General features: G+C 45.4%; 1 protein-coding gene across 11 annotated transcripts in view; it reads right to left on the bottom strand.

Annotated features, from left to right (window-relative positions):
* The window catches only part of MTO1 (mitochondrial tRNA translation optimization 1), a 1,525,874-nt gene that overhangs the window by 1,001,727 nt on the left and 510,866 nt on the right, over nucleotides 1-13,281 (bottom strand). For all 11 annotated transcript variants that reach the window (XR_011205509.1, XR_011205508.1, XM_069243966.1 and 8 more), the window contains one exon: nucleotides 882-1,072. Coding sequence is in view for 9 of the 11 variants with exons in the window: in XM_069243966.1 (XP_069100067.1) it covers nucleotides 882-1,072 (191 nt within the window). In the remaining 2 variants the exon portion in view is untranslated. The remainder of the gene's footprint in view (nucleotides 1-881; nucleotides 1,073-13,281) is intronic.

The raw sequence follows: 13,281 nt of genomic DNA, 5'->3' as shown, positions 1-13,281 counted from the left end.
TGTGAGGCACTTGCCTTTATGATTAAAAGGGAAGGTCAGACGAAGGGGAGGCCAAATACCTTTAGGGCTAATCAATCACTTGATTGCACAGCTTTCCAATAGCCCATGAGTTCCTTCACCACCAACCACTGGCTTAGCACATTCCCAACCTAGAAAAGCCTAAAATGAGTCTGTTATGTACAGTGAGAATGTCCATCTTCATGGTTTAGTTGGTTTGGGGACAAAAATGGCGCAATCGCTTCCTTCCTTGTGATTTGATATAGCTGCACATACACTGGGATGTTTAATGAAGTGATGCTATGGCTTTGTATCTTAGTCGTCATACCCTTCCTAAAAATTTGGCCACTGTGAAGGCGAAGAGCAGATTAGGGTTTGACCGTAAGATCCTAAGAGCTTCAACGTGTCCTGTAGTACCCATTTATAAGCAGATTGGTCTGAGCCAAGCCCGCCTTAAACATGAATAGTCAGGGCAAGCGAACAATATGTGCGCAATAGATTTTCTGAAATTTTTAAAGGCTGGGCAGGTTAGGGGTGGTGCAGCCTTTAGCTGAAAATGAAGTCATTTCAGTAATTGGCCTCCCACACTTCAGGCTTGGCTTTCGCCTTTTTGTAGAGTAAATTATTTTTTTTTTAGTCACAATATGTAGATGGCTAACTTAGGGTATGTAGTACGCCAATTCTGGGGTAATCTAAAACAACCAGGTCATCTACAAAATGGATAGCATATACTCTGACCTTTTATCAACAGATAATAAAGTTAACTGTATACATTTGACCCAACAACTCATTTGTTAGATCTCAGTGCAGCTCTCATTACTGCCTCTTCTCTGGTCATCTAATGGGTGGAACTTGACCTTTGTTGTATCCCGGCTTCTCCTTACCTGGCTGCACTATTCTTGCACGCTCCAGTCCCCGGATTTCTTGAATCATCTGCTCCTGTATTTCAGCTGGTAGTGTAACTGACAACCCTTGAGGGTAGATGACATCAGAGTCTAACCCCTCTGGTTCCAGCCATAGCTGATGGACTCGGTTTGGGAAGCGCAGAACCTTGGACTCTATGGAAGGACAATATCTAGAAGTAAAGAAGGATAATCACACAGAAAAAAAGTAAGTGATAGTTTACTGCAGTAATTCACAACTGCAGTCAATCAAATGGCAACAGTGAAGTAACTGGCCTGTTTTTGAGACTGTGGTTTATAACTGAGCATTGTGGTTCATGGGCTCATATTACTTGTGCCGCACCTCATGTTCAGGGCTGGACTGGCCGTACCGGGCATTTCCCCGAGGCTGGAAGGGTGGGGGGCCAGTTTTGAAAATGGGGCCTGGTTTTGGAACGGTACTGGAATATCGGCCCCCAATAACAAAAGCATCAAGCCAGCATAATCCACTCACTCGTTTCCAGCCATCAGGGGCCAGCCAGTGCTTCACACTTGCACTCAAATGCTGTTTTTAAAGAAAAACACTACTCTTGTAGAGGGGCTGATCGTACAAAATTGTCAGGGCTGCTTTTGGTTCCCAGTCAGGCCCTGCTCATGTTCACATTTGTGAAATGACACAGATCGGTTGCATCCTGTTCAGTCGAAATTTTTACTGAGGCGCACAGCATCAGTTTTTTTAACTCTTCTAATTGCATCACTTTGAATCTGAGGTGTGTGTTCCTTCTGCTGCAATTTTTTATTCTGAACAGAGAAGAGTAACATTCAACACACTTTAATATAAACACAGTTCCAATGGTATACAAACGGAATGGCAAGGTTTAGCCCTTTACCATAAACCATAAACGGATGCCCCAAATCCTTACCTTTATATCCTAATCCATTTACTGTTAACCCTTTAACCATGACTCCATAGCTTAGTACTTAGACCATTGAAATATATATATTTAACTCTTGAAATACCCTTAACCTCTATACCACATACCCTTAACTGGCAAATGTATACTCTAAGCCTTTAACCCTAAACACAATCCTCTTAACACTAACCCCTACCCCATACACAATACTGTAGGAAAGTACCATCTTGCCTGGCATGTTACCCCCATTTTTCACTGTATGTATGTTGTTTTAGCCCTTGTGTCACTGGGATCCTGCTAGGCAGGACCCCAGTGCTCATAGTATGTGCCCTGTATGTGTTCCCTGTGTGATGCCTAACTGCATCACTGAGGCTCTGCTAACCAGAACCTCAGTGTTTATGCTCTCTCTGCTTTCTAAATTTGTCACTGCAGGCTAGTGACTAAATTTACCAACACTCATTGGCACACTGGTACACCCATATAACTCCCTTGTATATGGTACTGAGGTACCCAGGGTATTGGGGTTCCAGGAGATCCCTATGGGCTGCAGCATTTCTTTTGCCACCCATAGGGAGTTCAATTCTTACACAGGCCTGCCACTGCAGCCTGAGTGAAATAATGTCCACGTTATTTCACAGCCATTTTTCACTGCACATAAGTACTTATACGTCACCTATATGTCTAACCCTCACTTAGTGAAGGTTGGGTGTCAAGTTACTTAGTGTGTAGGCACCCTGGCACTAGCCAAGGTGCCCCCACATCGTTCAGGGCAAATTCCCTGAACTTTGTGAGTGCGGGGACACCATTACACACGTGCACTATACATAGTTCACAACCTATGTATAGCGTCACAATGGTAACTCCGAACATGGCCATGTAACATGTCTAAGATCTGGTATTGGGGGACAATTCCATGATCCCCTAAGTCTCTAGCACAGAACCCGGGTGCTGCCAAACTGCCTTTCTGGGGTTTCCACTGCAGCTGCTGCCAACCCCTCAGACAGGATTCTGCCCTCCTGGGGTCTGGGCAGCCCTAGCCCAGGAAGGCAGAACAAAGGATTTCCTCTGAGAGAGGGTGTTACACCCTCTCCCTTTGGAAATAGGTGTGAAGGGCTGGGGAGGAGTAGCCTCCCCCAGCCTCTGGAAATGCTTTGATGGGCACAGATGGTGCCCATCTCTGCATAAGCCAGTCTACACCGGTTCAGGGATCCCCCAGCCCTGCTCTGGCGCGAAACTGGACAAAGGAAACGGGAGTGACCACTCCCCTGACCAGTATCTCCCAGGGGAGGTATCCAGAGCTCCTCCAGTGTGTCCTAGACCTCTGCCATCTTGGAAAGAGGTGTTGGGGGCACACTGGACTGCTGAGTGGCCAAAGCCAGCAGGTGACGTCAGAGACCCCCTCTGATAGGCTCTTACCTTTCTTGGTAGCCAATCCTCCTTTCTTGGTAGCCAAACATCCTTTTCTGGCTATTTAGGGTCTCTCCTCTGGGGTGTTCTTCAGATAACGAATGCAAGAGCTCACCAGGGTTCCTCTGCACTTCCCTCTTCGACTTCTGCCAAGGATCGACCGCTGTCTGCTCCAGGACGCCTGCAAAACTGCAACAAAGTAGCAAGATGACTACCAGCAACATTGTAGCGCCTCATCCTGCCGGCTTTCTCAACTGTTTCCTGGTGGTGCATGCTCTGGGGGTCATCTGCCTTCACCCTACACTGGAAGCCAAGAAGAAATCTCCCATGGGTCGACAGAATCTTCCCCCTGCTAACGCAGGCACCAAAAGACTGCATCACCGGTCCTCTAGGTCCCCTCTCATCCCGACGAGCATGGTCCCTGGAACACAGGAACTCTATCCAAGTGACTCCCACAGTCCAGTGATCTTTCAGTCCAAGTTTGGTTGTGGTAAGTCCTTGCCTCCCCACGCTAGACTGCAAACCTATGTACTGCGTGATTTGCAGCTGCTCCGGCTCCTGTGCACTCCTCCAAGGATTCCTTCATGCACAGCCTAGCCTGGGTCCCCAGCACTACGTCCTACAGTGCTCAACCCTCTGAGTTGGCCTCCGACGTCGTGGGACCCTCCTTTGTGACTCTGAGCCATCTCCGGTTCACAAATCTTCTAAATGCCTGCTCCGGTACTTCTGCGGGTGCTGCCTGCTTCTGTGGGGGCTCCCTGATTTGCTGAGCGCCCCCTCCTCCTCCAAGGGGCGACATTCTGGTCCTTCCTGGTTCCCAGCAGCACCCAAAAACCTCTACCGCGACCCTTGCAGCTAGCAAGGCTTGTTTGCGGTATTTCTGCGTGGGAACACTTCTGCAACCTTCAGCACGACGTGGGACATCTTCCATCCAAAGGAGAAGTTCCTAGTCCTCTTCGTTGTTGCAGAATCCTAAGCTTCTTCCATCCGGAGGCAGCTTCCTTGCACCTTCATCCGGGGTTTTCTGGGCTCCTGGACACTATCGCGACTCTTGGACTTCGTCCCCTTGCCTTGCAGGTCCTCAGGTCCAGGAATCCGTCTTCAGTGCTTTGCTGGTGCTTGTGGTTATTGCAGAATCCCCCTATCACGACTATTGTGTCCTTTTGGGGTAGTAGGGGTACTTTACTCCTACTTTTCAGGGTCTTGGGGTGGGGTATCTTGGACACCCTGACTGTTTTCTTACAGTCCCAGAGACCCTCTACAAGCTCCCATAGGTCTGGGGTCCATTCGTGATTCGCATTCCACTTTTGGAGTATATGGTTTGTGTTGCCCCTAGACCTATGTTCACCTATTGCATCCTATTGTAAGGCTACACTGTTTGCATTACTTTTCTTACTCTTACTTACCTGTTTTGGATTTGTGTACATATAACTTGTGTATATTACTTACCTCCTAAGTGAGGGTGTTCTCTGAGATACTTTTGGCATATTGTCACTAAAATATAGTACCTTTATTTTTAGTAACTCTGAGTATTGTGTTTTCTTATGATATTGTGCTATATGATATAAGTGGTATAGAAGGAGCTTTCCATGTCTCCTAGTTCAGCCTAAGCTACTTTCCCATAGCTACCTTCTATCAGCCTAAGCTGCTAGAAACACCTCTATTCTACTAATGAGTGATAACTGGACCTGGCACAGGGTGTAAGTACCACAAGGTACCCACTATAAGCCAGGCCAGCCTCCTACAAATACACAATGCCCTCTGTCCTTAAACCTATGTGCCTAAATAACATCTATATATTATACCTCAAAGCCTAGCTCTTAAACCTAACCCCTAGCCATATTCTGCTATCCTCTGTAACATTAAGTCCTAACCCCTTAAATCTATACTCCTTAATCCTTAACCCTATACTTATACCCATAACCCCAACCTTTAACCCCTTGACCTTCATATACCTACAACCCTTAACTGTACTCTATATCCATAAGCCCTAACCTTTAACCCAGTATCCTTATACTGTGTGTGCAATTCCCTAAACTCTTAATCCTATACACAACTTACATTACACACAACTTACATTACACCCAAAAGCGCCAACCCCTGAGCCCATATACTACACTCCTAAAATTAACTCAAATACTCCAAGCTCTATACCCAAAGCTCTTAACCCGATATAGCTACTGGCAAGTCCAAACATCATATCATTAAACCCGATATCTTGTACCCTATGTCCTTAACCATTTCATCCCTTGCACATTGTCCTTACTTTAATATATTGTGGGACAATGTTCTTTTTTCAGGGTATTTTTTTGAAGTTTTTTTTTAAGCTTTGAGGCAATAACCTAACAGTAGAAGCCCTGCTTGGGAACATATGCATAACCCACAGTGGAAAAGGTGTAAAGGAAAGATATGGCATTGCACATGCAGTATGTACGTAGAGAGAACAGAAAAGGCATGTGCAAAGAGTAGATGAAACACATGCAAAGTAAGGAAAATACATCAAAAGGATAGGCATCATGAGTGCAAATAAAAGACAGTGCATGAGCATATTAGAGCCAATAGGAGAATCCCTCAACAATCCCAGAGTAATTTGAATGCCACTCTAAAGGTCCTCAAGGAGGACCATAAAACAAATAAGCTGCTACTATTGTCGGTGGGTGAATTCATAGGACATGAAGCTGCTGGCTAGAGTAATGCAGTCTCTAGAAGGTCCCAGTAAATATACTAGTGGCTAAGTCAATGATCACTGCTAGCATTTCATCACAAGGTCACTTAGGGGCATCAGTATACACTCTGACTATAAAAATGTTCTTCACTATCTTGCATTTCCTAGTGTATATCCAAAAATGGCAACATAAGTATGATTCCTTTTAAGAAGATGGTGATTGTTCCACACTAGTTATTCCTCCTATGTAATTCAAGCACCAAGATGGAGTTGTGTGTGGTGACACAGTAAAATAATCAAGGTACAATCAAACTACTAATGGAGATGTTGACCTCTGGAAAAGGTTCAAATGAGATAGGTTTCCCACCCAAACATCCATCATCTTCCATTCTTGATGGAACCTTCCCTCAAACATCTGTGCAGCTTTTTAGGGAGTAAAAGTGTACAGGGAAGAAGGGCATATAACTGATATGTGTGTGCATAACAAACTCGCATTACTATTGTAATTTCCACCCGATGTGACCTCCTCATCAACCCTGAGTCAGAAATACGTGGTCAGGCAAGCCCTGCGACTTAGGCCTGAAGCAAATGATTGACTGATTACGGGTGAGGTGACACGTAGTCCGTAAGCACTCGAAAATAGGCAGCAACGCCACAATAGTTGTAGGAGATTGTTCCCCAAAAAAACACATTTGGCCAGATGGGCACGCGTTCCAAAAACACCATAAACTTTATATGCCGCGTGAAGTTAGGAACACTCTGCCAATCAGCACACAACACACAGTGATCACGCATTCATCATAGTGGACACCTGGACCTGTTACCTACTAGCCCACATTATGTCCATACAAGGTTGAGACCCACATGAGCACTTTATCAGATGGTCAGATTTACGAGACTGTGACTAGGCCCAGATTCCTTTCTGGAAAGGATGTATAGAATTGTTTTATAACCATTCAACAATTGTATAAAAGGGAGCACTGTAACTCTGAGAAACAGTCATCAAACACCGACTCTGTACTTGTACTCTGGCAAAACATGAACATCTGGTTTAATTAAACTCAAGTGCCTCGTCTTTCATTTCTTTAAGGTAAATCCGCATTCGAGCAACATTTTTGGCGAGCCAGCTTGGAGAAATTGGTCTTCCGAGCCTAGACTGCAGCCGAAGGAAGGGGACCCCACCCATACGAATTCACGTCTGCTCAAACAAGAAAGGTGGTCCGATGCCACAACTGATTGAAAGTTCTGCTGAATCGGCAGGGCGGAGGTCCATCCTGAAGCCGCCGTCAGTGGGCAAGAGACTATAGCTGATCCTTGGTTCCAGCATTTGGCGCATGGAAAAACTAGGGCTCTGCTTGGACCCCTGGGCAAGATAGATGGTACACCTGACCCTGGGTGTGATATAGGGCTCTGCTTGGACCGCTGGGCAAAATACAGATGATACACATGACCCTGGGTGTGATATAGGGCTCTGCTGAAATACAGATAGTACGCTTGACTCCTGTGTGTGACATAGGGATGAGGCCTCAACCCTTGGGCCGCTGGGCATGACAAAGACGGTACGCATAGACTATGGGTGTGAAATAGGGCAACACCTCAATCTTATTTTTGTAGTCTAAAAGGGTTTCTCAGCACTACCAGTCTCTTAAATACTGGTGGTGTCTGAAAGAAGTGAGAGGTGTTATTCGCTGGAACTGCTGGGCGTGACACAGATGGTACGCTAAGCCCCTGGGTGTGAAACAGGGTGCAATTCAGATGTTAGGGAAAGATTTGGACCTTGGAGATTAGGTGCAGCTTGTGCTTGGTCGAGGAGGGCCTGTAGTTTGAGTTGTTCCTCATTTTCCGCATAAATTGTGGATATATTTGTCCCTGGGCCAATATTGACAGACTATCAGGCTCACCTAGTCCTGTGTACCATGCAGAGCCTCCCCCTGGCATCGGCAGCATGCGCTAGGAGCTGGCTAAGGGTTTTTATCTGGACAAACTCATTTTTCCTCTGTCATTTTTTCCTCTCTTTTCTCTTTATTTTCATTGCGGCTTTCAGTTGGTGCATTCTTGATGCTGTGGTGCTGATAACTATATTTCATGTTGAAATGTTATATCTCGTTAAGTGATTTAATGTGCGTATGAAGAAATCACTAACTTTCTCTCACAGATCATTATTCCATATCTGCTGCTCCGCTGCTAAAAAATGGTTAATGTTGAAATGTTATGTTTCATAATGTTTTGAAATTAGCCATTCCACTTTCTTTCAGTTTGTGATTTTTTTCATATGTTTTGTTTTATGTATTGTGAAAACTCTGTTTGATGCATCTCGGTCTAAAGTTGAGCTCATAGCTAATAGTTATTGTCAGCTTAATCCTGTGTACATATTTCCCCACGATCACAGTAAAATGTAGGATTATTTAAAACTTAAGAAGGTTAGAACTGTACCAGTTCCCTCAAAAGGACTCCCAACCCATCTTGTAGTCGCCTTTAAGCCCCATGCAAACTAGATTACCCATTCAGACTAAAAAGTGAGATAAATACTGCTGTGAATGGCATGTACATACTAAGTCACAAGCGTTCACTTGGCCAGAGGGGGGAACCTTCGACATCAGCACAATAGAGCACACACATTCAGACCAAATTTGTAGGGCGAAAGAAGGCTGTAAAAGAGGTACTGTTAGAACTATGGGCCATCTCTAAGGTGGCCCCACCTGCAACCACCCTGTACTCACAAGCAAGGTTTCCGCACCATATGTATAGAGATGTTCTCTCTGATGCCTGCCATCCTAGCCATTCCCGCACTAAGCTACACCAATCCACTGGTTGTGGGATGGATGCCCCCCATGCGGACCAATAAACCGCTGGATCCAGGGCTAGGAGGATGCCCGTCCCACCCCAGTTTGGCACTAGGGCTCTCCCAAGCTCACCCCCCCTCCATCTACCATGCTCTGTTGTTCAAACCCCAGCAACGCAGGGAGCATACACTCTAATCCAGTGGTCTCCACACTTTTTAATGCCATGCCCCCCAGATGAAAAATACAAATGATTGACCCCCTTACAGAATTTTTCACAATTAGTTTATAAAGATGGCAATGTTTAAACATTTTTAGACCTATTTAAACATTGCAGTTAAGTACTGTTACCTTTTTTTAAAATGCAATAATATGCTTCTGCTCAAAACAAAGGCCTGTTATCTGTGTAATCTTCCTTTTGGCCAGAGTCTGGTGCCCCACTGGGTCACTTGAGGACCCCCTAGGGGGGGCCCGCCCCCCCAGTTTGAAGACCTCTGCTCTAAACCCGTCTGGTAGAACACTCTCAGGTGACTGGGAGGTTCATAGATATCCTAGACAGTGATGCAACCAGTGGAGGGGAGGAAAAGTTCCCAGCCTTCCAGGGTTCAACATCGGAGAGGGAGACACAGGGTACACTCCCCCAAAGTTTGCCCAGGCAGCCGAAGAGACAACTGAATGTGGGCTTGAGGGTATGTTCCCACCAAGAACAAGCATGCACAGCACTGAGCAAAGAAGGGAGCCCAGGTGGGAGTTAAAAGAAAGGCGTGGGTTGGGGAGAAAGAGAGAGCGAGGTCTCGCCTGGGAAGCGCAAAGGTAGAACAGAGCAGCGTGCCCTCCAACAGAGGATAGTGGAGCCAGGCCCTGGGCTCCACACAAAGAGGAGTCCAAAGGCAAACAAGACGGGAGGCCCCCATCAGGAACCCAAACCCCACCAGATCGTCAGCAGAGAGGGTCTGACAAAAAATGAGGGATCAGAGTAGCCTGGTCCAAACCCAATTACAGCATAGGAGAAGCAGGGTGGCACCTTTACACTTGCACGAGGAGAGCAGTGATGAAGACATCTGCCACTCCCCCTGAACGCGCCTGTCAGACAAACTGACCACTAGAGAGAGAGTGTCTAGAGAAGAAGGTGAGGCCTTTGCGCAATCATTTTACCGCCTGCTGGCACGAAAGGAAGGACCAGTATGATAGACCCTGGCCAGAGGAGGGATCCTTCAAACCAGAGGACATGGCCTTCACAGAAGACTGCATCCGACACAGAAGGGGAAATCCCAAATGGAACTTCTCCCACATGCAGGAATGCCTGAGAAGATTTAAGCATTACATTGAGGAAAAACCATCAGAGCCACTCAGAGTCAAAATTTACCTGCTGTTACAGAAGGGCATGTCAGGGACCTTCTATATGCCACGGTCACAGATGGACAAAGAAAGGCTCAGGACCAAACTGCCCCACTGATGGACAGCGCATAAGAAAATTAGTTACTTACCTGTAACTGCAGTTCTCCAGTATTGGTATCTTTCATAGATTCACATGCTTGAATCATCCCCGTCGTCGAGGTGAGAGCCTCACGGTAAAGTTAAATATATAAAGCAGTAAATCAGTAAAAGTAAAACCAGTAGGCCCTAGTAGGCCTCATAAGGTATTTTACAGTCTATCCACTTTGTTTTGTGAAAAGACCCAAACTTCAGTCTCAACCAATCAGGATTCAGCCCCTCCCAAACAGTCCCAACAGAGGCTGAATTCCCTCAGATTTTCTAGTAGGAGTGTGAAGTTTAATATCTGTATAATAGGGGAGCCTCTGAGGGGAGGAGGGTGGGTCGCATGTGAATCTATGAAAGATACCAATACTGGAGAACTGCAGTTACAGGTAAGTAACTAATTTTCTTCTCCAGTATTGGATCTTTCATAGATTCACATGCTTGAATCAGAATAACGAGCAGTAATGCTTTCTTAATTAGTGAATTACATTGACTGCAATTCTATTTGTAATTTACAAATGATGTGAATCCCATCAGTTCAGCTTTAAAAAACCACATACCTATTAATATATGTACATCAATAGACATTCGAATAGAAGAGCAATAACAGGTGTGTGGCAGAAAAAACCTGTACTCTTTTCATGATGATGAAGAGTACGACAAGCTAAGACATTATAAAGAAGTGAACAATCTGAAGCAGAAATGTAGAGTAAAACACACTGTAGCTATTAAGAAGACTAAGAACCAATAATGAACATACCTTGAGTGTGGTGGTGGGATGTGTTAGAGGCTCACCTTATCGAAATAAATGCCTCAGCACTGCCTGCCCCACTGCTGTATCGACGTTGTTCGTTTCTTCGAGACAGTAATGCCTCGTAAATGTGTGTTGGCTGGACCATGTTGCTGCTCTACAGATGCTATGTAGTGGTACCCCTGCAAATAATGCAGCAGAAGTGGCTACCGATCTTGTAGAGTGGGCTCTCACCTTGGTGTGGAGTGGTTTTCCTGCTTTTGAATGGCAGAATTGAATTGCCAAACCAATCCATCTTGCTATAGTCTGTTTGGACACCGCGTGTCCCTTTCTTGTTCCTCCGAAAGCTACAAACAATTGATCCGACTGGCGGAGAGCTTGAGTTTTCTGTAGATAAAACTTTAAACATCTTTTAATATCAAGGGAATGTAATGTTTTTTCCGCTACTGTTTGCGGATTTGGAAAAAAGGTTTTTAAGATAACTGGTTCATTTAGGTGAAACGTTGAAGGAACCTTCGGGATGTATTTTGGATTTGTGCGCAAGATGACACCTGAGTTTGTGAATTGGAGAAAAGGCTGTTTGATAGTGAAAGCCTGAATGTCACTGACTCTCTTTGCTGAAGTAAGAGCTAGCAGTAACGCTGTTTTCCATGAAATTAATTTTTGGTCAGCTTTGTGGATCGGTTCAAAGGGGGCTTTCATAAGCTGCATCAATACCACATTCAATGACCATAATGGTGGAGGCTTTCTAACTGGCGGGAAAACCCGAAAAAGGCCCTTCATAAATTGTTTGACGATTCTAGTGGAACACAAAGAAACTCTGTCTGGAGATCTGCGGTATCTGGAGATTGCTGCCAGATGTACCCGAATAGAAGAATATGCAAGCCCTGATTTTGCAAGGAGCAGGAGATATGGAAGTATCTGTTCCGGAGTAGAGGACAAAGGATGTATATCTTGTGTTGCACACCATATACAAAAACGTTTCCATTTAAGTTTATAGGTTTTGTTGGTAGTGTCCGCTCTAGCTTTCGCCAATATGTCTCTACACTCTGGGGAAATGTTGAGATTCAAGTATTCATTGTATTCAGGAGCCAAGCTGACAAATGAAGAGATGACGGATCTGGGTGTCTGACTTGTCCCTGGTGCATCGTTAAGAGAGTCGGGCTCTGTCTGAGTCGTAGATGTGGTCGTTCGGAGAGCATGAGGAGCTCCGTATACCAGACTTGTCTGGGCCATTTGGGAGCTATGAGGAGAAGGCGACACCCCTCCGCCTTCAGTTTGTTGATGACTCTCGGAATGAGCGGGATCGGAGGAAAAGCGTAGGCATAAACTCCGGACCATCTCATCGAAAACGCATTCCCCCACGAATCTTTTTGGGGAAGCCAACTTGCGTAGAACTGGCATTTCTTGTTCTCGAGAGTGGCAAATAGATCTAAGTTCAGTTTGCCCCATAATAGAAAAAGGCCGTTGAGAGTTTTCTGGTCTAGTTCCCACTCGTGATAAGGAATCACTGTCCTGCTCAGGGTGTCTGCTAGAATATTGGTTTGGCCTGGCACATGCTCCGCCTTGAGTGAAATATTGTGCTTTATGGCCCATGTCCAAATTTGTTGGGCTAGCTGCGAAAGTTGTAGGGATCTTGTGCCTCCTTGCTTGTTTAGATAAAACATGCTGGTTGTATTGTCTGTCCTGATTAAGACGCTTGAACTCTGTATCTTTGGTAAGAAAGCTTTCAGAGCTAAGTGTATTGCCTTGAGTTCCAGATAATTGATGTGAAGCTGACGTTCTTTCTGATTCCAGATTCCGCTGATTTGCAGGTCCTGGCAATGTGCCCCCCATCCTGCAAGAGAGGCATCCGTTGTTACTATGTAACTTGGTGTTTGGAGAAGAAAAGACAGTCCGTTTGACAAATTGGTTAGATTCGCCCACCACCTCATGATGTTCTTCATTGGAGGCGTTATGCGAATCTTGTCTTCGAAGGAACCGTTGACCTGGGTCCATTGTATGTCTAATTGTTCTTGTAGGGGTCGCATATGGAGCCTGCAATCTGGGACTAGCGGAATGCATGAAGATATCATTCCGAGCAATGATTTGTAGATGCGGACTGAAACGAACCTTCTTCTGGAGAGCCTTTGTGCCAAGGAGGTTAACTTTTGTTTCCGCTTGTGAGATGGGTAGGCTTTGTTGCGGACTGTGTCCAGAATTGCCCCCAAGAAATTCAATTCCTGTTTGGGGTAGAGTTGAGATTTCTGATAATTGACTACGAACCCTAGGTTGTGTAGCAATTGAAGGCAATGGAAAATATGATTTTTCACTTGCGATTTTGAGGGTGCCTTTATAAGCCAGTCGTCCAGGTAAGGGAAGACCTGGATCTCTGACTGGCGGAGATGTGCTGCTACCGGAGCTAACA

Source organism: Pleurodeles waltl, chromosome 7 (assembly GCF_031143425.1).
Source record: "Pleurodeles waltl isolate 20211129_DDA chromosome 7, aPleWal1.hap1.20221129, whole genome shotgun sequence".
Lineage (NCBI taxonomy): Eukaryota > Metazoa > Chordata > Amphibia > Caudata > Salamandridae > Pleurodeles > Pleurodeles waltl.
The sequence above is the reverse complement of the archived record's forward strand: the minus strand, read 5'-3'. Positions and strand labels throughout refer to the sequence as shown.